At 38.8% G+C, this 25,211-nt stretch overlaps 1 protein-coding gene across 1 annotated transcript in view; it reads left to right on the top strand.

The window, feature by feature from the left end:
• The window catches only part of PDE6C (phosphodiesterase 6C), a 55,182-nt gene extending 30,942 nt beyond the window's left edge, over nt 1–24,240 (top strand). Inside the window, exons 15-22 of the mRNA XM_003904014.5 lie at nt 3,701–3,788; nt 13,442–13,542; nt 16,472–16,579; nt 16,676–16,739; nt 19,617–19,691; nt 20,125–20,208; nt 20,594–20,744; nt 22,912–24,240. Of these exons, the coding sequence (XP_003904063.1) occupies nt 3,701–3,788; nt 13,442–13,542; nt 16,472–16,579; nt 16,676–16,739; nt 19,617–19,691; nt 20,125–20,208; nt 20,594–20,744; nt 22,912–22,970 (730 nt within the window). The 3' untranslated portion in view covers nt 22,971–24,240. The remainder of the gene's footprint in view (nt 1–3,700; nt 3,789–13,441; nt 13,543–16,471; nt 16,580–16,675; nt 16,740–19,616; nt 19,692–20,124; nt 20,209–20,593; nt 20,745–22,911) is intronic.
• Nucleotides 24,241–25,211: the final 971 nt, after the last annotated feature.

The raw sequence follows: 25,211 nt of genomic DNA, 5'->3' as shown, positions 1-25,211 counted from the left end.
CGTGGCCAGCCCAGCTTCTTGATAATGGGTTTTAAGATGGTCTATCTGCCTCAGCCACATTTCATTCTCATTTCTGACACATGACCTACCCCTCTCCAGAAGTAGTGAAGTGTTGTAGACAGAACAGTCTTTGGAGTCTGGGGTTTGTGAGGACCAACTACTTCCTGATTGGGGGATCTTGGACAAGTCATTTAATCTATTTGAGATTCAGTTTCTTAGCTGTGAGATGGATAAAGTATTGACCTCTCAAAGATTGTTATGAGAATCAAATGAAATTACATATGTGAAGCCCACTAAAGAAAGTGCCTACTAGGCAGGTTTCACATATATAATTTCATTGCGTGAAAAGCACTTTGTAAGCAGTGACTCCTCATCTTCAGCAATTCTGCCTACTATTAGACTTTGTCTTGAAAAGACGATCTCCATCCAGACTTCAGGCAAGAGACATCTCCATCTCAAAGGTTCCAGCCTATACTGGCCACTCACTCCTCCTGAATCCAAGTCCCCTGACAGTCATTGAAGTTCTGATCCTCCTTCTTATCAGTAGTATACTAGCCAATTCCGTTCCGGAGGAACAAATTGAGCATCTATTGTGTGCTGGAGACCAAGCTAAGGACTTGATACCTACTGCCTCATTTAACCTTCACAGCACAGTGAAGGGAGGTGCCATATAGGAGGTACTATTATCCCCCACTTTAACTGATGAGCTCAAAAGATGAAGTCAAACCTTCCTAGGTTACAGGAAGTAGCAGGATTGAAGCTGGCATCTTGCCTCCAGGTTTGCAGGAAAGATGCACGCAGCCACACCCTGCCTTCTGTATTGGTCTGGTTTTCTTTCATCATTCCTCCTCTGTGAACACAACTGTAGGAGCATGTGGTGACAGAAGGGCTTCCTGACTGCAGACTGTCAGTGTGTGTGTGACTGTCTGTGTGTGTATATAAATAATAAATATTTTTTTGAGACAGGGTCTTACCCTGTCACTCAGGGACTGCAGTGGCACGATCACAGCTCACTGCAGCCTTGACCTCTGGAGCCCAAGCAATCCTCCCACTTTAGCCTCCCAAGTAGCTGGGACTACAGGTATATGCTACCATGCCTGGCTAACTTTTAAATTGTTTTTGTAGAGACAGGGCCTCCCTATGTTGCCCAGGCTGGTGTTGAACTCGTGGGCTCAAGCAATCCTCCTGCCTCAGGCTCCCAAAGTGCTAGGATTACAGGCCTGAGCTACTGTACATGGCCAACTAAATCTTTTTTTTTTCACTAAATCATTTGTGAGTTGGCTGCAGATACTAGATTCATTCCTAAATATTGCAGCATATATTTATTAAGAATTAGGACATTCACCTACATAAACACAATACAATGATCACCCTCAGTATTGGTACAATAATATTATCTAATATAAAATGTTTATTCAAAAATTTCCAATTACCACAATAATGTTCTTTATAGCTATTTTTTCCCTTCTAATTCAATATCTAATCAAGGAGCACACTTTGCATTTAGTTGTCAAATATCTTTAATCTCCTTTAATCTGGAGTAGTTGCTCAACCTTTTTGTGTGTTTCAGGATGTTGACGTTTCGGAAGAGTCTAAGCCAACTATTTTGCAGAGTATCTTTCAATTTGGATTTAATCACTTGTTTCCTGATTAATATACTCAGATTAAACATTTTTTTGGCAGGAATACTACATAGATGATGTTGTGTCCTTCTCAGTGCATTGTGTCACGAAGCCCATGATACCAATTTTATTTATGGATGATGTCCAGAAGATCTTTTTTTTTTTTTTTTGAGACGGAGTCTCGCTCTGTCACCCAGGCTGGAGTGCAGTGGCGCGATCTCGGCTCACTGCAAGCTCCGCCTCCCGGGTTCACGCCATTCTCCTGCCTCAGCCTCCCAAGTAGCTGGGACTACAGGCGCCCGCCACCTAGCCCGGCTAGTTTTGTTTTTTGTATTTTTTTTAGTAGAGACGGGGTTTCACCGTGTTAGCCAGGATGGTCTCGATCTCCTGACCTCGTGATCCGCCCGTCTCGGCCTCCCAAAGTGCTGGGATTACAGGCTTGAGCCACTGTGCCCGGCCGGATCTCTTTATGTAAAGGAATATTTTCTCCTTTGCAATTAATCAGTAATATGCAAAATGTTATTTTGAGATTAGATGAATATCTAACTTCCCAATAACATTTTTAAACTAATGTTTCTAAACCTAAAGGAATTAAATATACCACTCCTTTCTAACTAGAATTGAGCTTTATTCATTTTTTAAAATATAGATTTTAAATTGCTACATAATAGAGTACATACTTTCGGGGTACATGATATTTTGATACATTCATATGATGTGCGATAGTCAAATCAGGGTCATTGAGATATCCATCACCTTGAACATTTATTTCTTTATGCTGGGAATATTCAAATTATTCTTTACTAGCTATTTTGAAACATACAATAGGTTGTTGTTTGCTATAGTTACTCTATTAATTTATTGAACACTAGGTCTTATTTCTTCTACCTACCTGTACATTTGTAACCATTAACCCGGCTTCATCCTTCCCACCTCCCTACCCTTCCTGGCCTCTGATAACCACCAAACTACTCTCTATCTTCAAATAAAGAAAATGTGGTGTGTGTGTATATATATATATACATATATATATATATATATATAATGGAATATTATTCAGCCATCAAAAAAAATGAAATCTTGTCATTTGTTGCAATATGGATGGAACTGGAGATTATTTTGTTAAGTGAAATAAGCCAGGCATAGAGAGTCAAATATCACGTTCTCACTCATATATGGAGGCTTCAAAAGTGGATCGCATAAGATAGAGAGCAGCTTGGTGGTTATAGAAACTGGGATTTACTCATTTAAAAAAAAAATCTCCAATGCCAACACAGAGTAGTTGTTTAAATATGTGTTAAAATTATTATCAATTGTAATATTTATTAGATATGGCCTAATTATTCCCCAACTAAAGTATTTGCTTTCCCCGACCTGCCAGTAACCTGGCAATGACCTCTCCCAGACTAAAGTTTTGTTCTCCATGAAATAAATAAAACTTCTCTACTAAGGCTGCCAGCCATGTTTTTGATTTCTTCTTTCTTTAAAATTTATTCTATATTTTCATGACAGTCTTCACATAATCTCTAGACCTTTGATGTCAGCCTCTTTTATCCTGAAGGCACTGAAGAAAAACAGGGTACAAAAGACTGGGACCCCTACTTACATAAAACTGTGATCTAATTGTTAATAAATGGGAACTCTAAGCTTACATTTATGTCACTGTCTTGGGAGAGGAGAGAAATGTTACCTTATAGTGCTTTTCATCTTGGTTCTATGCAGATAATCTATGGGCTTCCACATGTTTGCCATACGTTTTATAAGTCATAGTCCACCGCCATAAGCCCCAGGGAACTTAAAGAATTTAGATACATGGAGCTGAACTCCTTAATTTAAACAATTCAATCATTTATGCATTCAACAAATTAGGGTTTTTTCTTTTTCCAAAAGAGCATATTCTCATCTTCTAAATCTAGAAAATCTTTTCCAATATGTTATTTTTGACCACTTAGATAATTGAGTGGGGAGGGAGAAGACAGACATTAAGAAAAATCCTGAAACAATAAAGATTCTGTATTATAGGAACCTATGTGTAATTTTTAAACAGCTAGAATCATGGCATATTGTTTTCCTTCTAGATCCACGTCTCCATTAGCAAGACTTCATGGTTCTTCTATTTTGGAGAGGCACCACCTGGAGTACAGTAAGACTCTGTTGCAGGATGAGGTACGTAAACCTCTCTTTAGGACAGTTAAACACAAGCTCTGGATCAAAGCACTAACCCACAGAAAATGCCTGGAAAAAGGGTGGCCTTGAGTTATAGCAGTTGATAGTGTATACCCTTATTGAAGTCAATTGATAGAAACTGCCATATTGAAACAGTTTTTGAACAACCAAGTTGGAAGTAGCTGAGACAGGTGAAGAGAGCCATGGAAAGTCACAGAATCTCTGTGGGTCTGTAGGGAAAGAAGAAAAAGCTTACGGTGGATGCAAAAGGGCTCTGTGCACCCCAAGCATATATAAATGTAAAGGGGAAAGGAGGTAACATGGTCACTGATTTTCTTATTCATTCATGGGGCATATGCTGTAGGGCATGGTCTATGCCTTTAAGAAAGTCAAGCTTTCATAGTGGAGTGCATTCACACATTCTTGCATTGCTATAAAGAAATACCTGAGACTGGGTAATTATAAAGAAAAGAGGTTTAATTCGCTCACGGTTCTGCAGGCTGTACAGGAAGCATGGCAGCATTAACCTCTGGGCAGCCCTCAGGGAGCCTAGCATCATGGTGGAAGCTGAAGGGGGAGCAAGCACTTCACATGGCCAGAGCAGAAGGAAGAGAGGTGGCGGGGAGGCACCACACACTTTTAAACAACCAGATCTCATGAGAACTCACTCAGTATTGTGACCGAGGAGGATGGGGCTAAACCATTCATATGAAACACCGCTCTCAAGATCCAATCACCTCCCACCAGGACCCACTTCCAACATTGGGGATTACAACTGAACATGGGGTTTGGGTGGGGACACAGATCCAAACTATATCATGGAGGTAGGCATGACTTAGCCACCATCAGAGAGGCAGTGAACCATGCTCTGAGAGTTCCAAAGGGAGAAACCACATTTGCGTGAAGACTGTGGCAGCAGAAAGGGGCAAAGAGGGTGGGATCAGAGAGGGCTTTCTGCAGGAGCGGCTCTGAGCCCTTTGAATTCATTGTGAATTGCACGTGTTCTGTACTACTAATCTTCCAGAGAGGGTAGTCATTCTTCTTCCCTTGATCAATTTTATTGAAGGGATATATGGGCATGTGGAAAGTTGTGGATGTTGTCTAATTACACTTTCTTAAGAACGTTCCAAACCAAAAATGATTAAGGTGAGTCATTAGATTGAGGGGAGCACTGTTTTGTCACAAGCAGTGAACTTGTTTAGAATCACACGCTCATTAGGATACAGGAGCCCTCTGGAGAGTGGGCTTTTCTCAGTTTTAATAATAATCTTCTATTAAAAGCTCAGGGAGAATATACAGAAAGATATCCAAGTTTAGAGAGAATACTAAATTCTTCTAGGTAATGAAAATCCAAGATGGTCCTCATAAGCCAAGCAGGAAAATCTCATAAGGCAGAGCAACTGTGCAGACAAATGGAAAAACAAGAAAACTGCTTGCATTGTTTTAACAATCTGTGATTGACACAGCACCCAACACCATTGCCATCCCAAACCTGCTGTGGCATTTCTAATTCTGCAATGCTCTTGGCAAAGCGCTAACCTTGTATGAGTCCAGATGGTGATTCTCAGAAATGGGTACCTGGACCAACTCTTTCAGACTCATTCATTTAACAGGGCAGGGGCAGGCAGGCTGTTAAGGCACAGATCCCGGGCCCCATTCTCCATTTACTGACCAGATTTTCTGGAATTTGGGCCTGGAAATCTGTATTGTGAACCAGAACGCTTTTAATTCTGATATGCAGACAGAATCTCTCCCTGCAGCAGAATTCACAGCATAGGTAACATCTGTTCTATGAGAATTAAAAGAAGCAGCGGAACTGAAAGTAACTCAGGAATGTAAGAGTAAATTGTTATTACCTAATTGGTTGAAAGTCTTTGTTTTGCTGGTTGGGACAATCTTCGGTTTCTGAGTAAGAATTTTCTGTAAATCTCACTTATTTATATGATACCACAGTGAGGTAGTGTCACATAATCATACAGTTACCTACTAAAACAAAATACAGTTTTAAAACAGCAGCCAAATATCTAAATGCTTAACACTGGAAGGCTCCTAGTATCTTAAATGTTTTTCCTTCTGGGATTTTGCAGTTTAGAGTAGAGTTACAGTTTTCCATCTGAAGTATTTTAATGTTATTTACTTTGCAGTCTGAACTGGCTTTGATGGCTATATAAAGACTTATTATTCTTTCTAAAGAGGAATATTGCATCTCAGTAATCTATACCATCTTTTCAAGGACCTCTCTGTAATACCATTCAATCTGCTAATTGCAGACTTTTAAAGCCTTGTCAATAGAGTCGCTAGGCAATGCAGTCACACACAGCCTGTTTATGAGCAGTCAACTTGGACACACACACAAAAAGACTGTTACCTATCAGATATTCTTTTTACATTTTGGGGAGACAATGTGGTCCTTCAATTTTTTTCACTGTCTAAAGAAAATATACACACTAAAAATTTTAATTTTTTTAAATAAGGGAAATCCTTGGGATTTATTCAGTAATTTCAGCATTTGTGGGCATTACTCAGACATTTTGTTTTCCATATTATAAGGCTTTGAACTGCAATGTCCTTCTATCCCAGCAGAGATGGATCCACTGCTTTGAGGAACAGAACTGCCTATACTCTAAACCAGACAGAAATCAATGCTTTAACCTGAATGAATGGGTGGAAACTTTGTTAGCCGAATTTGCATGAGTATAAATTTTAATACTAGAATATACTATAGAAATGACAAAATATATTGCTCAGCACAAATAACAAAATCCTGTTATTATTCAGAACATCTCTTTCCAAAGTGTATGATAATTTTATTTATGCTTTTTCATACCAACCCCATCAGTCTGCCCCATTTTACACATAGAAATGTGAAGGAGAAATCAAATACCTTGTGTACTGCCACTAGCAAAGCAAGAACACGTTGGCAATATTCTCTTGTGGGCGTCATAGGCACCACACTGAAGATTAGAACGGCCTGTACTTTCCCTGGCCTCAGCTAACTCGAGCGCCACAATCTGAATGAATTAAAGCCATTTCTACCTGTTTGGGGTGTGCTATGCAGAATTCATATTTCTATTGCCATTTTAATAGTCAGGGAAAATAAAATAGACTCTTTCTGTGAGCAAATGAAAGCAGCTGAGCAAGTCAGGGCCCGTGGCCAGGGGCTGGGAAGTAGGTCTCCTTTCTCGTCTGGTGCACCTGTCTCCACATAATGTCTTCAACACAATGCTCAAAAACAAATGGAATCTTACTTACTTACATATGTCTTCAATATTCATTAATAGTTGCAAAAGTTACACAGGCCCACTATAAAAATTCAAACAATAGGAAAAACATCAAAGTCAAATATTTTTTAAATTGCTTCAAATCCTACCATCCAGAAATCAATATTTCATTAACATCTAATAAACCTCATTGCAGTCACCCTGTGGATATATACAGGAAGTATGGAGAGAAGGGACTTTTGAAAAATGTGATCCCACTACCCAAGCTATTTTTTTAAAGTCAGAATTGGTTTTTAATAGACTTCATTGAAGTATATGTACAATAACCTGCATCTCTTATTTTATTTTTGAGATGGAGTCTCACCCTGTTGCCCAGGCTGGAGTGCAGCAGCGTGATCTCAACTCACTGCAACCTCTGCCTCCTGGGTTCAAGAGGTTCTCGCACCTCAGCCTCCCAAGTAGCTGGGATTACAGGCATGCACCACCATTACCGGTTAATTTTTGTATTTTTAGTAGAGGCAAAGTTTTGCCATGTTGGCCAGGCTGCTCTCGAACCCCCTGACCCCAGGTGATCCACCCACCTTGGCCTCCCAAAGTGCTGGGATTACAGGCGTGAGCCACCACACCTAGCCTAAACTGCATCTTTAGAGTGCCCAATTCCATGAGTTTTGACTATTTATATACCTGGGAAATCAGCACCACAATCAAGATGCAGAACACTTGTATCACCCAAGTAATTGTTCATATCATGCCCCTTCACAGCACATCCCACTCTCCACTCCCAGCCCTAGGTGGCAACCATTGAAATGTTTTCAGTTGCTATGGATTAGTTTGCATTTTCTAGATTTTATATAAGTGCAATCATACAATTAGCACAATACTAGAATAATTATGCAATCAATCACACTCTTGCGTTGGGTTTCTTTCATGCAGAATAATAATTTTTAGATTATTCATGTTGTGTATATCCATGATTCATTCTATTTTTTAGAGATGGGGTCTTGCACTATTGCCCAGACTGGAGTGCTGTGGCACAGTCAAAGCTCTCTGCAGCCTCAACCTCCTGGGCTCAAGCAATCCTCTTACCTCTGCCGCTCAAGTAGCTGGGACAACAGACATGAATCTCTATACCTGGCTAAATTTTTGCATTTTTCGTAGAAATGCATTCTTGCTATGTTGCCTAGGCTGGTCTTGAAGTCCTGGGCTGAAGCAATCCTCTCTCCTTGGCCTTCCAAAGCACTGGGATTACAGGTGTGAGCCACTGTGCCCAGCCAATTCATTCTTTTTCATTACTAAGTAGAATCTCTTTATCTTAAATAAAAGGTATTGCATTTGACTTTATTTGAATTTAACAGAAGAAATGTTTTTGAAATGGAAGAAATGGCAGAACTTCACATAATGGTGTCTTTATCACAAGAAATGTCAGCTCTTAAAGAGCCCTCTAAAATGAGTAACAAATGACTACAAAAAATTACAAAAAGCTGTAGCTGAGCATTTAGATGTTTGACATTTTTAAGCTGTATGTGTTAACTTTACAGTATCTACTAATTCCCTTCTATGAAATATGAAGGAATTGGTATACTTTTTCCCACATATCTGTTTTATGTGGTATTAATTTTTTTATTTACCATTATTGATATTTATAAAATTACATTTTGCTCTGTAATTTCCACTACTGTTTATTTTAATTCAACTTTTAATTGAGTCCAGTACTTGACTCTACATTTTCATATAAATTTTATAATTGATTTGTCAATTTACCAACACACATACACGAACTTGTTGGTATTCTGGTTGGAATTGCACTGGCTCTATGGATTATTTTGTGTTCTTGTGGTAATTTTACACATAGGTTTTGCACTTATTCCTCTCTGAAAATTACTCATCCCTGAATGGAGCCAACTATCTGCTGAGTACCGTGGAGAAAGGGCAGGAATGAGCTGGGGAAATCCTCAGCTTCCAATTTGTTGCTCAAACATTTTCTCACCAATTCTAAGGAACACACCTGTATTAGTCAGTTTTCACACTGCTGTAAAGATACTACCTGAGACTGGGTAATTTATAAAGATAACAGGTTTAATGGACTCACAGTTCTGCACTGCTGGGGAGGCCTCAGGAAACTTACAATCATGGCTGAAGGGTAAGGGGAAGCAAGGCATGTCTTACATGGTGGCAGGCAAGAGTGTGTGAGAAAGAGCGAGGAAGTGGCACACTTAAAACCATCAGCTCTTGTGAGAACTCTCTCACTATCACAAGAACAGCGTGGGGGAACTGCCCTCATGATCCAATCACCTCCTTCCAGGTTCCTCCCTCAACACCTGGGGATTACAATTCAAGATGAGATTTGGGTGGGGACACACAGCCATATCAACACCTCTTTGATTTTGTTTTCTGGAAGTTGGTAAAGCTCATATTGAGTGAAGCCCGTGAAGCTCCAGGCCCTCTATTTGGGATCTGCTCATTGCTGTCTGCCTTCCCTCCTTCACTTCTTGTTACCTATGGCAATCTCTTTGGTCTAGGAGATTGAATATCAGAAGTCAATACAAATGTACATCAGCATAACTTCTCCATCAACTTCTCTTCCACTGTTGTTTTGAGTTGTCAAAGTAGGTCTTGAAAGGACTTCCTTGCTTCTCCTGTGTGCTGGGCACATCTTGAGATCTCTTGCTCTAATTAAAGGATCATTGAGTCTGTGTTTACTTACTAAGCAACAAAAAAAAAACCAACTTGTGTGCGTGTGTGTGTGTGTGCATGTGTGTGCATGTGTGTGTGCGTGTGTATGTCCCACTTTGTTCCAAAGAGGATTTGATGGAGCTTCGAAGAATATATACAATACTAAAGAAAATGAGGACTAATAGAAAAATAAAAATGATATGAAGCATAGTAGAGGCCATACATACCCAAAATATATATCATAAGGTACATAAATGTACCTTATTGTATTTATCAGACATGGGCCACAAATTTGGCCAAAACGTTTATCAGACATAGGCCACAAATTTGGCCAAGTGCTTTCTAGCAACTAACACAAAAACAGGAATGGGATCTTTTATATGAATCTATATCTGCAACTTAATAAGTCAATTAGAAGCTCTTCTTTCAAGAACCTCAGGTGTGAAAGGGAGAACAGAGAAAATCTAAAAGAATGTAGAATTAAGAAAGAGTTTTTCAATTAGGAGCCTTGTACATGTTTTTAGATAAAAATGAAAATGAGTGAGAAGAAAAAGGTATGAATGAAATGCAGATATGTAGTGCTATATACAAAGGAAGCGGTGCTGAAATGGTGACTATAAACCCTTTTTCTTCATTATATCAATTTTTAAAAATCCAGTATTGACTCACTTTGAAAAGTAAGAGAATTTTTGATAATCTGTCAACTTTAATACAGCTGTTTTATTATTTTGGATTAGAAAAAGGTATAATAAACAGTATTTGTCACATATGTTTCTATGTATTTCTTTATATATAGCTTTTTCTTTCACATTTATTAAATAGCAACAAGTGTCCAGGTTTACAAATTAAGCAATATGCACTAAAACAACTGGTGCATAATAAATTTGATTTATTTGGTTGGTTGTAGATTATATACTCTGCACAATCTGACACTTGGTAGAGACGAGGAAGTCTCCGTCCCAAGGAATTATTTCTTTGAATTCAGCAGTCTGTTTTGCTTGTTAAAATGATTTAATGTGCTATGTTAACTTGTCTAAAAGTTTAATGCATTTTCACACATTCCCCCCCTCCCCCTACTTTTTTTCCTAGTATAGCAATCAAGGTTGGCTTTAACTATTATTAATTTGCCAAGCATGTACCTGAGTCACATAATAAACATTACTTTGGGAACATAGCAATGAGTTCATCAGTGAACAAATAAAGTGATTCCCTGATGTCAGTATGCCACTGGATCACCCCAAGTCCAAAGGGAAGGCCATCATTGTTCCAAAATCAGGGGCAGGTTAAGTGGGATCAAAATGGCCCCACTTACTTTTCCCCTCCCTGGTAATCCAGACCAGGTTGAAAAGAACCTGTATCCAGAAGATTTGGTTCAGAGATTCTGGACTGATATGTCCAATAGGCTTCTGTGAAATGTCCCAAGCAAGAAATTGATTTTGGGGCTGGGCACGGTGGCTCACGCCTGTAATCCCAGCACTTTGGGAGGCCGAGATGGGCGGATCCCTTGAGGTCAGGAGTTTGAGACCAGCCTGGCCAACATGGTGAAAACCCATCTCTACTAAAAAATACAAAAATTAGCTGGGCGTGGTGGTGGGTGCCTGTAATCCCAGCTATTCGGGAGGCTGAAGCAGGAGAATTGCTTGAACCTAGGAGGCAGAGGCTACAGTGAGCCGAGATTGTGGCACTGCATTCCAGCCTGGGCGACAGAGTGAGACTCCATCTCAAAACAAAAACAAAAACAAAACATTGATTTTGATCCAGATAATCTGTTTATTGTAATTTAAACTGGTCAACACCCATTGTTTCATTCTAGCTATTTTAAAAGTTTAGTTGCTATGGTGAACTCATTATGTTGACAAAGCAAATCACAGTTTTTTTATTACTTATGTATGCTTTGTAAAACACCACTTTTCTTGTCCTAGAAAATGTTATAAAAAGATTACTTAAGTGAAGAGTTATATAAGGCATAGTGTAGTGTCTAAAACTTGAGTTCTTGTCCAATTATTGCTTTCTAATATTTCAATCTTCTGAAATGAATGATAGCCATATTTGGTGTTAGGTTTGCAATTCTATTTTTACCTGGAGCTAGCCTTACGACTTTACATAATAATAATAATGATACAACAATACATTTTAACAGCAATTTACAGTTTTAAAATGCATTCCCAGTTGTCATTTCATTTTATTCAACATTCCACAGATATTAACTGAGCATAGACTAAGTGCTAGGCAGTTAGGCAGGGCAGCTGTTATTATGCCTATATGGAAAACAAATGCTCACGGATGTTAAGTCTCTAGGATTATACGACTGCCAAAGTGGGGAAGCCAGGAAATGAACCTGGGTTCCCTGTTGAGCGGTAATGTAGTGTGGTGCAGAGATTAGGAGCACAAACTCTGGAACCATGCTGCACTGGTTTAGACACCAGTTCTGCCACATTCTAGCTGTTTAACCTCGGGCAAGTTACTTCACCTCTCTGTGCTGGGGTCTGTTGTGAAGAGATTAAGAATATTCACAAAGCACTTCGAGCCTGGTAGGTAGCAAGAACTAAGGAAGTGTTTACTGTTATTATTTGGTGTTCAGGCCAGTATTGTTTTTGGCATTATGGTACTTCTCTCTTTATATAGATTGATAGACTATCTCCTCTTTCTTTCCAGTGGAATGTTTCCGTATTTTGTAACTGTCAAATTAATTTGGCAAAATCACTATATATCTGTCATTTGGCCTGTATGACTAAAATGGTCTATTTGGAATAACTGGGCTTTAAGAAACCACCCCCAGCTTTATATTCTCATTTTCTTTCTTTCTTTCTTGTTTTTTGAAACAGGGTCTCGCTCTGTCACCCAAGCTGGAGTGCAGTGGCACAGTCTCAGCTCACTGCAACCTCCAGTTCCCAGGGTTAAGCAATCCTTCCACCTTGGCCTCCTGAATAGGTGGGACCCCAGACACACACCATCACACCCAGCTATTTTTGTAATTTTAGTAGAGACAGGAGTCTTACCATGTTGCCCAGGCTGGTCTTGAACTCCTGAGCTCAAGCCATCTACCCACCTCAGCCTTCCAAAGTGCTGGGATTACAAGCATGAGCCACCATGCTCGGCCTAATTCTCATTTTCTAGAACACTAAGAAATGAAGCTCATCCATATGTGAAGAGAGGTAAAGAGAAACTCTTTGAAGAAAGGTCTAGTTAAGTCTTGGTAAAATAGAATTGCATGAAAATATTTTAAGGATAACATGGAAGGATTTCATTATTTTTTCCCACATATACATGAGTATGAGTGTAATTTGTAATTTCTGAAAGACCAATGGTTTCTATGATCACTCTAAAATTACCTGGTAGATAAAGTAACATGTCTGACAGTTGGACTTCTCCCAGAAATTCTTTGTTAAAGCTCCTCAATTAATACAAGCACATTTTAAATCTATTGTAATTTATTTTAATGGTCCTAGAAGAAAACATTTATTTACTCTAAAAACTTAAATACTGATGACATGAATATTGGCTAACAGTATCTATTTTTATAGTTTAAATTAAATTATCTTACTCAAAGTACTGTAGAGGGGTTTACTTAGTCCATGAGATAAAAACTAAAAGCAAACCAAAAAAAAAAAAAAAAAAAAAAACCAGGAAAACAAAAAACCAACCAAACAAAAAAGTGTTGAAAGGCTTTTAGATTTTTCTTCTTGTTAAGCAGAGTTTCATTTGTTCAATCAGAAGCAAATTATTGATTGCATTTTATTGTGAATTTTCACCTTACAGAGTTTAAACATCTTCCAGAACCTAAATAAGCGGCAGTTTGAAACAGTTATTCATTTGTTCGAGGTCGCAATAATAGCAACTGACCTGGCTTTATATTTCAAGTAAGTACATAACTCTGCACAGTGGAATGCCCTATACTCTGTGTGGTTTTGCCTTCCATAAATTATCTGTTGCATTAATGTTAAAAGGCATTTATTCACACACACACGCACAGACACACACACACACACACATACACATTTGCTTTCCTTTTGGATTACCAAGTAGAGTATCTTCAAGACAGATGCCTGCCAGTAAACTTACTAGACATCCAGGAACACATTTTAAAAACATAAGCTCCTAATATTAAGTAGGTTGCTAGCCGAAGAAGTCTGAATTGAAGAATATGCAGCCAAGTTTGTGCCTTGCCAAAAGAGTGAAGCCAAGAGACCTCTCAAGGTGGCTTTTTGTCTAGGTGAATTCTCTATGGTCCAGAATTTGGTATTTTAATGTTTCGGGCTCAGAAATTTAATTCTGTCAAAGTCTGGGAGCTGAAAAATTTTGGTGGCATTGACACACATTAACCAAACTTACAAAACTGAGTCATACATAGCAGAGAGCCAGCCTATTTACAACAGTAATATTGCCAAGGAGACCAGATACTCAGTATCTCCACATTTTCTCATAAGTGAACTATAAAGTTGCTTGCTGAAAACAGATTAGAACAAGATGAACTAGTTATAGGATCCAAATATTCAGTGGCTTGGGCATTGTCAAATTATGCCTTTCTGATCCTTCTTCATTAAATATTTATTATTATTATTATATATATTATTATACAGGTCTCACTCTGTCACCTGGGCTGGAGTGCAGTGGCACCACCTTGGGTCACTGCAACCTCGGCCTCCCAGGTTCCAGCAATTCTCCTGCCTCAGCCTCCTGAGTAGCTGGGACTTCAGGCTCCCACCACCATGTCTGGCTAATTTTTGTATTTTTAGTAGAGATGGGTTTCACCATGTTGGCCAGGCTGGTCTCAAACTCCTGACCTCAAGTGATTTGCCCACCTTGCCCTCCCAAAGTGCTGGGATTACAGGCGTGAGCCATTGCACTGGGCCTGAATATTTAATTATTAAATAGTTCAACGTGAAGACAAATACTAAGAAGAATAAAATGGATATCCAAATATCCATAGCCCAGATATAACAAATGCTAAATTTTGCCATATTTGCCTCAGATTTTGCTTTATAAGGAGAAAAAAACTAGTGATGCAATTGAGGCATTCCACACCTACTCCACTATGAAAAACCCCTTCCCTTCTTCCACAAAGATATCACCATCTGACATTGATGTGTATTCACCATTTCCATCCACGTTTTTATATGGTATTGTTGTGTGTTTGTTTGGTTTCTTGGTTTTTTTGAGATGGAGTCTCACTCTGTCACCAGGCTGGACTGCAGTGGCGCAATCTTGGCTTACTGTAACCTCCGCCTCCCGGGTTCAAGTGATTCTCCTGCCTCAGCCTCCTGAGTAGCTGGGACTACAGGCACGTGCCACCACGCCTAGCTAATTTTTTTTTTTTTTGTATTTTACTAGAGACGGGGTTTCACCATGTTGGCCAGGATGGTCTCGATCTCCTGACCTCGTGATCCACCCACCTTGGCCTCCCAAAATGTTGGGATTACAGGCGTAAGCCACCTTGCCCGACCTGTTCTGTTTTCAAATTGTCCATTAAGTGTACTGTCTGTACATACCTTTCTGCAACTTGCTTTATTCATGCAACATTGTGTTTCAAAGACTTATCATTGATAATAAATGGAGCTCCAATGCATCAATTTTAACTGAATATTCAACTCTTGAATATTCATAATTTACCTACTCTTCTATTCATAGACATTTTGTTTCCATTTTTTCATCATTACCTACAATGCTGCCTTGTATGTCCCTGTATATATATATGAGAGTTTCTCTAAGAAATGTAAAAGTGAGAATGCTGTAGGGTTTGCATGTCTTCAATTCATGCTACATTACAAAACTGCACTCCTGAGTTGTGCCAGTTAGCACTCCCACCCACGTGTACAAGAGTTCCAGCTGAGTGAGGTGGCTCATGCCTGTAATCTCAGCACTTTGGGAGGCCAAGGCAGGAGGATCGTTTGAGGTCAGGAATTTGAGACCAGCCTGGGCAACATAGCAACACCCTGTCTCTACAAAAAAATTAAAAAATTAGCCAGGCATGGTGGACCATGCCTGTAGTCCCAGCTACTTGGGAGGCTGAAGTGGGAGGATCCCTTAAGCCTAGGAGTTCAAGGCTCCAGTGAGCTAGGATCAAGCCACTCCACTCCAGCCTGAGTGGGAGAGCAAGACTCTGTTTCAAAAAAAAAAAAAGAAAGAAAAAAGAAGAGAAAAATACCGTATCTGAAGTACTCTTGAACTCAGCACATTTGAAATTTATTTTGCTAATATAATCAATGTAAGATAATAGCTTATTGTTCAAATTTGTAGTTTCTTGATAAGCAGTGAGACCAGCTGAATATCCATGTGTTTTGGGTTCCAACTTTTTGTTGGCTATTTGTTGTGGTATCTTCTCACAGTTTGGGGTCTTTATTTTTAGGTTATGGTCTCTTTTATCATATGTAATTTTTAAATTTACTTTCATTTTTAAAGAGACAGGGTCTTGCTTTATTGCCCAGGCTGGTTTAAAACTCCCGGCTTCAAGCAATCCTCCCACCTTGGTCTCCCAAGGTGCTGGGATTACAGATGTGAGCCACTGCACCCGGCCTTATATGTAACTTTTTCGTTGTAATGTATTCCCGGTTACCTGTTTTTTTTTTTTTTTTTCCCCTCTCTTTATGGTTTGTGCTTTTTCTGCCTTAAGCCGTTTCTGAGCCAAAGTTATACCACCATTCTCTGCTCTATTATCTTCTGGCCCTGTAGACTTTGCTATGTGGACATGACAATGCAAAGTGGGAACATGAAATCTGAAAAGCATGTGTTTAAGGTATTTTTTTTGTTTTCATATGCTAAAATTGTTGCTCACAGCTGTATCTTTTCTAGGAAGAGAACCATGTTTCAAAAAATTGTTGATGCCTGTGAACAAATGCAAACGGAGGAAGAGGCCATCAAATATGTAACTGTTGATCCAACCAAAAAAGAGATTATCATGTAGGTAGTTAAAATTGTATTTCTCTCCTGTTTTTTTATAAAAATAACTTATTTTGTACTTATTTCTAGTTTAAAATTTTTTGTTTTCTTCCTAAGGGCAATGATGATGACTGCATGTGACTTGTCTGCTATCACCAAGCCCTGGGAGGTACAAAGTCAGGTGAGTCTAGTTAAGTTTTCTTTTCTGTCACACTGTCAGGTACTGCCTAGGTCCCATGTAAATGTCTACCTAAAAATCTTAGGCAACCTCAGAATTCTGAAAAATTATAAACATTAGTGAGACAGTAGGCAATTTGATTAGGCCCTGGAATAAGGCAAATAGAAGGAACTTTGGAAGGAAAATGCTTTCTTGAAAGAATTCTTTAACACTGAAACACTGTAAACAATTTATATAAAATTATCCAAGAAATGTCTGAGTTTTTAAATAGAGGAGTGTATTAGCCTGTTCTCATGCTGCTGCTAATAGACATACCCAAGACTGGTAATTTATAAAGGAAAGAGTTTTAATGTACTCACAGTTCCACATGGCTGGGAAGGCCTCACAATCATGATGGAAGATGAAGGAAGAGCAAAGGGATGTCTTATGTGGTGGCAGGTAAAGAGATAGCGTATGCAGGGGAACTCCCCTTTATAAAACCATCAGATCTTGTGAGACTTACTTAATATCACTAGAACAGCAAGGGAAAGATTTGCCCCCATGATTCAATCACCTCCCACTGGGTCCTTCCCATGAATTGGGAATTATGGGAACTACAATTCAAGATGAGATTTGTGTGGGGACATAGCCAAACTGTATCAATGAGATGTCAGAACAAGATCAGGATGCATCGTTAGTGTTTTCCTCTATCAAGGGTGTTTTTGCTCCCACAGTCTATTCTTCAATGTGCTGTGAATTATAAGGCGGCACTGGCTGTGACATGATGTCTAAGGTTGCTTTCCACAGAAGTTTTTCCCCCACCTTGGGGAGGCACTAGTCTACCACTTGCTTTCTTACTAATTGGATGAAAAAAATCTCTTTTTCCTCCAATAATTTCTAGGGAAACCCCTAAGCAGAAGAGAGCCCAGAATTAAATGGGTTTAACTGTTAAAGTGGGTTGTATCTTTTTAAAAAGATAGAATAATTGGAACTCATTGTAGGGGAGAAAAAATACCTATTTCTCACCCATCCTAGGTTCATGACTGAGGCCCCTATAACAAAAGACAGATTAACAAGAGAAAAGCATACACATTTATTTGTTTTACATGTAATACAGGAGACTTCCTAAGGAAACAAAGACCCTAAGGAACAGTTAAACTTGTATATTTTATGCTAGGTTGGATGAAGTAGATAGTCACGGAGAAATTGAATTCAACAAAGAGGGTATGATCTAATCACGGGGCAGCTTAGCAAGGACAATTTGTTCAGATTCTTCTTGGCATCTTTGTGTCTCTGGCTCCTTTCCTCCAGGAATACGGAGGGCACCTCTTGAATGAAGGTCTTATTATCTGCTTCAGGGGAAGGTCAGAAAATCCTTACCTGGTTTTATGACCTACTTCAGGGGAGAAGGTGGGGGGAAGGTGAGACTGATCTTCCTGCTGCTTTAGTCTCCTCAAATTCCATCATCTTAAAATATTTTGGGGCAGGGTGTCCTGAACTCCGTCACCATCAAGTCCAAAGCCAAACACTTTCCTCTCCTTCCACCTCGACATGCCTGCTCTTCTTCCTCTGTTCTTTATTGATGTGGTCACCTAAGCTAGAAACCTGAGGTCTTGCTTGAGCTTATCTCCCTCATTTCAAAATCATTTCTATCACCCTTGCTAGTACCTCAGTTCAGACTTTTATCAGAACTGTGGTGGCAGCCTCCTAATAGATCCTCACATCAACTCCACAACTCATCCTCTGACTTGCTGCCATGATGTCTCTACACAGAGCTCAACTCAGCCATTCTACTCCTTAAAAGCCTCATACTCCCCATTGCCAGAGGTTTCCAACTTTTTTTCTCCAAAGAAGTAAAGTCTGTTTTCTCCCAACAAAACTTCCCCAAGGATCACTTTATAAAAGAGAAAAAAGCAAAGCTACTTTAGCTTTCATCTCTCTTGGCCTCCACCTTCTTGGGTCCTAGAGCACTTCAGAGGAACCCTAGGCTCCAAGAGTAAAGAGCAATGGCCTAGAGAATCAAATTCAAGCTTCCTGGCAAAATTTACATGGCCTGTCACTGCCTGTCCTTAACTCACACTCCCAGAATCATTTCCCATCACCTTCTCCCATGACATTGCTTCACACTGTACTCACGGAAGCTTTGTATGTTCCATTTTATCTCTGCAAATATTCTTCCCCTCCTCTTTTCCTGGAAAACTACTCTTATTCTTGACAATACAATATAAATGCTACCTCCTTCCTTCATGAAACTTATCTTTACTCCCTTCTCCCTGACCCATAGCACTTACACTATTACTGCTATAGCACTTAACCACATTGTATACATGACTGTCTTCACTAGACTGTGAACATTTTAAAGAAAAAGATCATGCCATATTCCTCTTGGCAAGCCTGGATCATGCCAATGTAAAGGCAGCTAGCAGGTGTTCAATGAACTTGATAAATTTTTTTTTTAGTGATATAAATTAATGCTGGAATATCCTCACACTGTAATTAGGTAAAGCTACATACTAATGGGTGTATGTCACATGTGCATTCACAGATATATACTAGATGCTAACAGATAGGACAAAGAAGAACTTGGGAAGCATTAGAACTTAAAGCATAATATTTAATCCTCCTATTTCTCCTTTTCATTGGTGAGAAGTGGCGGCAATAGTAAATGGGAGATAGATACTCCCAGAATAAGCCTAGAACACTGAAGTAGGAAGAAAAAGCTCCCCTTTCCCATTTCAATATAATCTGTAAATGACCTCTTTTTAAAACTTAAGAGCATATGGTTTGATAGCGCCTCAAGCACTGACTGTAAACTTGATCCTTAAATGTCACTTGTACTAATAAAATTCAAGTTCTCTATTCATAAGTGGATTTAGTGAACCAAGCCTTTCTCATTTGCAGGTAGCACTTATGGTTGCAAATGAATTTTGGGAACAAGGAGATCTGGAGAGAACAGTATTGCAGCAACAACCCATTGTAAGACCTTGACATAAAAATGCATTACTTATTAAAAGTTATCAGGACAGGCCGGGCTCGGTGGCTCATACCTGTTAATCCCAGCACTTTGGGAGGCCGAGGTGGGCGGATCATGAGGTCAAGAGATTGAGACCATCCTGGCCAACATGGTGAAACCCCGTTTCTACTAAAAATACAAAATTAGCTGGCCATGGTGGTGCGTGCCTGTAGTCCCAGCTACTCGGCAGGCTGAGACAGGAGAATCGCCTGAACCTGGGAAGCAAAGGTTGTAGTGAGCTGAGATCGTGCCACGGCACTCCAGTCTGGAGACAGAGTAAGACTCTGTCTCAAAAACAAAAATAAAAACCAAAACCAAAGTTATCAGGACAAATCAGTTTGTTTTGTTCACTACATCTTAGAAACCTGTCTTAAAAGGATTTATTTCTCTTTCTAGCCTATGATGGACAGAAACAAGAGAGATGAACTACCTAAACTTCAAGTTGGATTTATTGATTTTGTTTGTACTTTTGTATATAAGGTAAGTAAGCAAATTATTTGAATTAAATATATAAACATTTGGATGAAAAGTTTTCTTTCAAACTGTCACCAAAATTTAAAAGTCACCCATATGGAAAGCCATCAGGGGTGTCATTGTTTCTCCAAAGCAGTCTGAGGTTTTACCCTAATCTCATTCAGGGCTAGAATAAAAGGAGAGAACTCAGATGTGAGCAAATTGAACACTTCGTTAGGCAGGCAGGAAAGACATCACCCGTCTCTTCACCAAACTTCACAGGCCCGGGGTTAAACTTATCCTAGCAGCTCTGAGTGCTGTAACAATTCCTTACAGCTCATTCTCTGCATATGAAAGATCCTGAAAATTAACTGTATGATTTATGTAGTTTCTGACCTAAAATTCTCTTTAGGAGTTCTCACGGTTTCACAAAGAAATCACACCTATGCTGAGTGGTCTTCAGAATAACAGAGTAGAATGGAAATCTCTAGCTGATGAGTATGATGCAAAGATGAAGGTCATTGAAGAGGAGGCAAAAAAGCAAGAAGAAGGAGCCGAAAAAGGTTAGATGGGCTCTGTTTTTGCTCCCTGTAGTTTAGCCAGAAGCTAGGCTGAGCTTAGTGGCACGTGACAAAGGCATAAAGAGTCACTACAAACAGAAAACCTGCTTTACTGGTGCAGACTGATAATTTTAAGAGGTTGACTACTGGTTTTCAGGTTCCCCCCCCACCCCCCCCCCCCAAGCCCCACCAGAAACAACATCTTATGTATAACTCCAGATAGAACTGACTGGTCCAGCTGAAGTAGAGGTTGGAGCTAGGCTTCTTCATCCTTCTAGAAGGTGGCTCCTCTACAGAACACTGGGTGTTTAGGAATATGAAAACCACAGAATCTGTGGGATTAGGGTTAGGTGAGAAAAAACTTTTTGTCCCAACATTATACATTAGCTGTGAGACTTTGGGCAACTTGCTTAACCTCGCTGAGTTTACTATTCTTCTCCATGTAATGAGGTAGTTTTATAGATCTTCAGCTTAAGGAAGCCCTACATGTAGAGTAAGGTTGAAATTGCCTGTCTCCCACATGTCTCCACATTGGGAGATGTTTTTCTGGCATGAGATTCCTGTGCCATTTTTTTCTGGCATGAAATTTCTATTCCTAAAGTCACTTTGTCAAGTTTAATGTTGTTTTTGGATTCTTAAAATGCTTACGATTAACTATTAGTTCATCAAATAGCCAAAACATCATCTTGAAAGTGGAATGCTAATTTCTGTCTTGAAAGTTAATCACTCTAAAGGTTTTGTAAGCAATTGTTACTGCTTAACAAAGAAATCATCTCTATGCGGAAAGGCCCTGACATGTTCCTTTTAGGTAGTTCAACTGCATTTAGTGAAATTTTAAATAATTCATAGGAGAAAATACTTTTCTAAACAAAGTTAAGGATGTCCTTCAACAGAATAAAAACAGGAGTTTCTGACTCCTTGATATCCATTCACTTATGTGAATCAGACGTCTTATCTCTAGAAAGCCCTATGTTAGGCAGGCCCTGGGGAAAGATGGGATCCTTTATCTTGAGCAATTTACCATTTGGTGGAGGAACTAAACATTGTGAACCAATGCACAATTAATGATCTCAAAGAAGGCACTTGTGTGTATATGGGGCATGGAGAAGGCTTTCCTGAAAACAGGCATGGGGAGGAAAAGTAAGAAAATACGTACAAAGGCTTGGAGTAGGAATAAGCTTGGTGCAATTGAAAAATTTTTAAGCTGATATGGCTGGAGTCTAGAGAGCAAAGAGTGCAAAGTACATATGAAGCTGGTAGTGCAGGTAGCTGCCAGATACTGTATTGCCTTGAAAGCTGGGCTAAAAATGTTCATGTGTCATTCAAGAGATTTAAAGTAAGATATGATTTGCATTTCAAAAACATAAGTGATTTTTACCCAGCAAGTGAAAAGTGAGGGTATTTCTTAGTACTATTGCATTTAACCTTTATCTCAACTTTATTATGAAGAGATGATCAGGTCCTTTAAGTGACCCCTGACATTGGATATGGCTCTATACTTTATTTGCATAAAAATTTACTTCTGAGTTTTTTTCTACTACATAGAGAATTCTTTGTGGACTAAGATCATTATTTTGTATTGCCAGGCATGGAGCTTTGTGGATCAAGCTTAGATTTCCAGATTGCATTGTCTCAGTGAGAAACTAAGATGTTAACTGGCCAACCATTTATTAGATTCTATTTTTTATTTATTTATTTTTTTGAGACGGAGTCTCACTCACTCTGTCCCCCAGACTGGAGTGCAATGGCTTGATCTCAGTTCATTGCAACCTCTGCCTCCCAGATTCAAGCAATCCTCCCACCTCAGCCTCCTGAGTAGCTAGGATTACAGGTGCATGCCACCACACTCAGCTAATTTTTATATTTTTAGTAGAGACAGAGTTTCACCAGGCTGGTCTCGCACTCCTAACCTCAAGGGATCCGCCCGCCTCGGCCTCCCAAAGTGCTGGGATTACAGGCAGGAGCCACTGCACCCAACCCAGATTCTATTTTTTGAATGGACCAACTCTGAATATGAATTCAAGTTTTTACATGGTTAAATCCATAGTACTTGCTAGGTTAAAATGACTAACTAGTCTATAAAGTTGACACTACTATCATGGGAGTGTTAGAATAAAAACACTATATATCCACTAACTCCTAATAATATTGCTTTCCTTGATTTTACTAGCTGCTGAAGATTCAGGAGGTGGTGATGACAAAAAGTCCAAAACATGTTTAATGTTGTAATATAATCTAACTGGTCTAAACTTCAAATATCGTTTTACCTTTGAAGAAAACCAGAAAATATTCAAAAGAACTTCAACGAATCATCAAGTAACAGAGTAAGAGGATCTTCAGAAAAACTACCCTGTGACTATGAAGAAAATACATATTGCTAGCCCAAAAACCCCAAGGGCAAAATAAAGTTCAACAAAAGTGCAAAATATGACAAAAATGGGTACATTTTTCGTGCCAATTTATTTTAAATTAAAAAATATGCAATCCTGAAACTAGTCACAAATTCTTTTTTAAAACATTAATTGTATTTATTTGCTAAGGCTGCTATAACAAAGTACCACAGCTTAACCAATAGAAATGTATTTTCTCAAAGTCTTGGGGGCTGGAAGTTCAAGATCAAGGAGTTGGCAGGGTTGGCTTCTTGGGAGGTCTCTCAACTTGGTTTGCAGATGGCCATCTCCTCCCTGTGTCTTCACATGGTCTTCCCTCTGTGTGTCTGTGTCCTAATCTCCTTTTCTTATAAGGACTCCAGTAGGACTGGATTAGGGCCTACCCATGTGACCTCATTTTAGTCTTAATTACCTCGTTAATGGCCTTATCTCCAAATACAGTCACATTCTGAGGTACTGGGGATTGGGACTTAAATATATGAAATGGGTGAGGGGTGGGGGAAACACAATTCACCCATAACATTTGTAACTGTGATTCACACCTCGAGCCACTCCCTGAACTAAAAACTCTCAACATGTCTTAATAAAAGAGTAAACGCAATACAGAATGTATAGTGTTGTAAATATGGTATAGAAAATAAAGTAATGAAGTCATTTTATTCAATGTTATTCCATCTGAAATGCTTATCTCTTTCCTCTACTTTTACCTTTGAGAATGGAATGATGACCAAACTATTTTTTGGCAGTTTATTAAAACTATGCCTTTGTCCTACACTCCGCCTTCAAAGTTTGAAATCAATTATCTTGGGTGTAACTAAGAATATTTTTTACGGTTCAGAACTATTCTTTTCATTAAAAAGAGTATCAATGCACAAGATACTAACTGGATAACCGTAATGCAAGTTAAAGCAGCTAATGAATATTATGCATTAAGAAGTATGTGATTGGATTATGCAAGAACCTTGTTATCAAAAATAGTGGGGAAAAACTTCAACCAAGATGACTTTCTAAAAATGATTAATAGAACTACCTACCAAGCATTCTAAATATTAAATTGTTAAGGGAAACTAAGGGCAATCAACTACTTCCACTGCATGGTATATGTCTGTCCAGATATTAGAGAAATTTAAGATTTCTTCCTTTAGTTATCTATAATCATAGATAAAATTAGAAAACAGAATAATATAGTTATGCTATATATTTTGTCGTAGATTTTTTTTTGTCACAAGCTATCTACATTCTAATGAATTGAAGATCAATGAACCTATATATTTTGTAATAGACAAGACCATGTTCAATTTTGAGCAGCCAAGAAATGAATCACCATTTGTTTTATTTTTATAAGTTAGGTATTTAGAATTGCAAGACAGCTTCTCTCACATTAGAATGTGAAGTTTATGAGGAAAGATTTTTGTCTATTTTGTCTGTTTTGTTCACAGCTCTATTTTGGCACCTAGAGCAGTGCCTGGCACAAGGCAGGCACTCAGTAATATGAATGAATACTATGTGAATAAATGTTACAATAAACAGATATAAATAAGGTATGACAGTAAGTCATACTTAAATCAGTATTGTTTATTAAATGAGTATTGTTTATTAAAGTAATCAATTTAGCTAAGTGATGCATGCTCCCTCATTTCCACTGCTTAAAATAATTGTGAAACTCCACTTCCAGAATCACTATTATTTTAAAAACCATGTAAGAAACTTTATTCCTTTAGCCCTATGTAATTTTGGACCCCAAAATATCAGTCAGCTCAAACAACTTCCCCTCCTTAGTCACCAGAAATTGTATTGAGGTTAGAGATGTCGACCACTGAATGTCTGCCAAATACATGAACTCCGTATAAGAGCGAGTGTAAGAAGGCCTAACTTCAATACCCCCAGACAAGTGGTCTGCTGACTACCACTGACTGCACTATAGTGAAGTTTGAGACAGGTAGGTAGGAGAATTACTATTTAAACTCATCGTGTTAGAGGCCTTTTCAAGACTCCTTAAAAACATGACTCCCATTATCTGTCATTGTGCACGAGTGGATTAAGTGTTGTGATTTTATATAAATTTATAAATGAGCCTGAT

The sequence above is a fragment of the Papio anubis genome, chromosome 11 (assembly GCF_008728515.1).
Source record: "Papio anubis isolate 15944 chromosome 11, Panubis1.0, whole genome shotgun sequence".
NCBI classification, from domain to species: Eukaryota; Metazoa; Chordata; class Mammalia; order Primates; family Cercopithecidae; genus Papio; species Papio anubis.
This window is presented reverse-complemented; position numbering and strand designations above follow the sequence as displayed.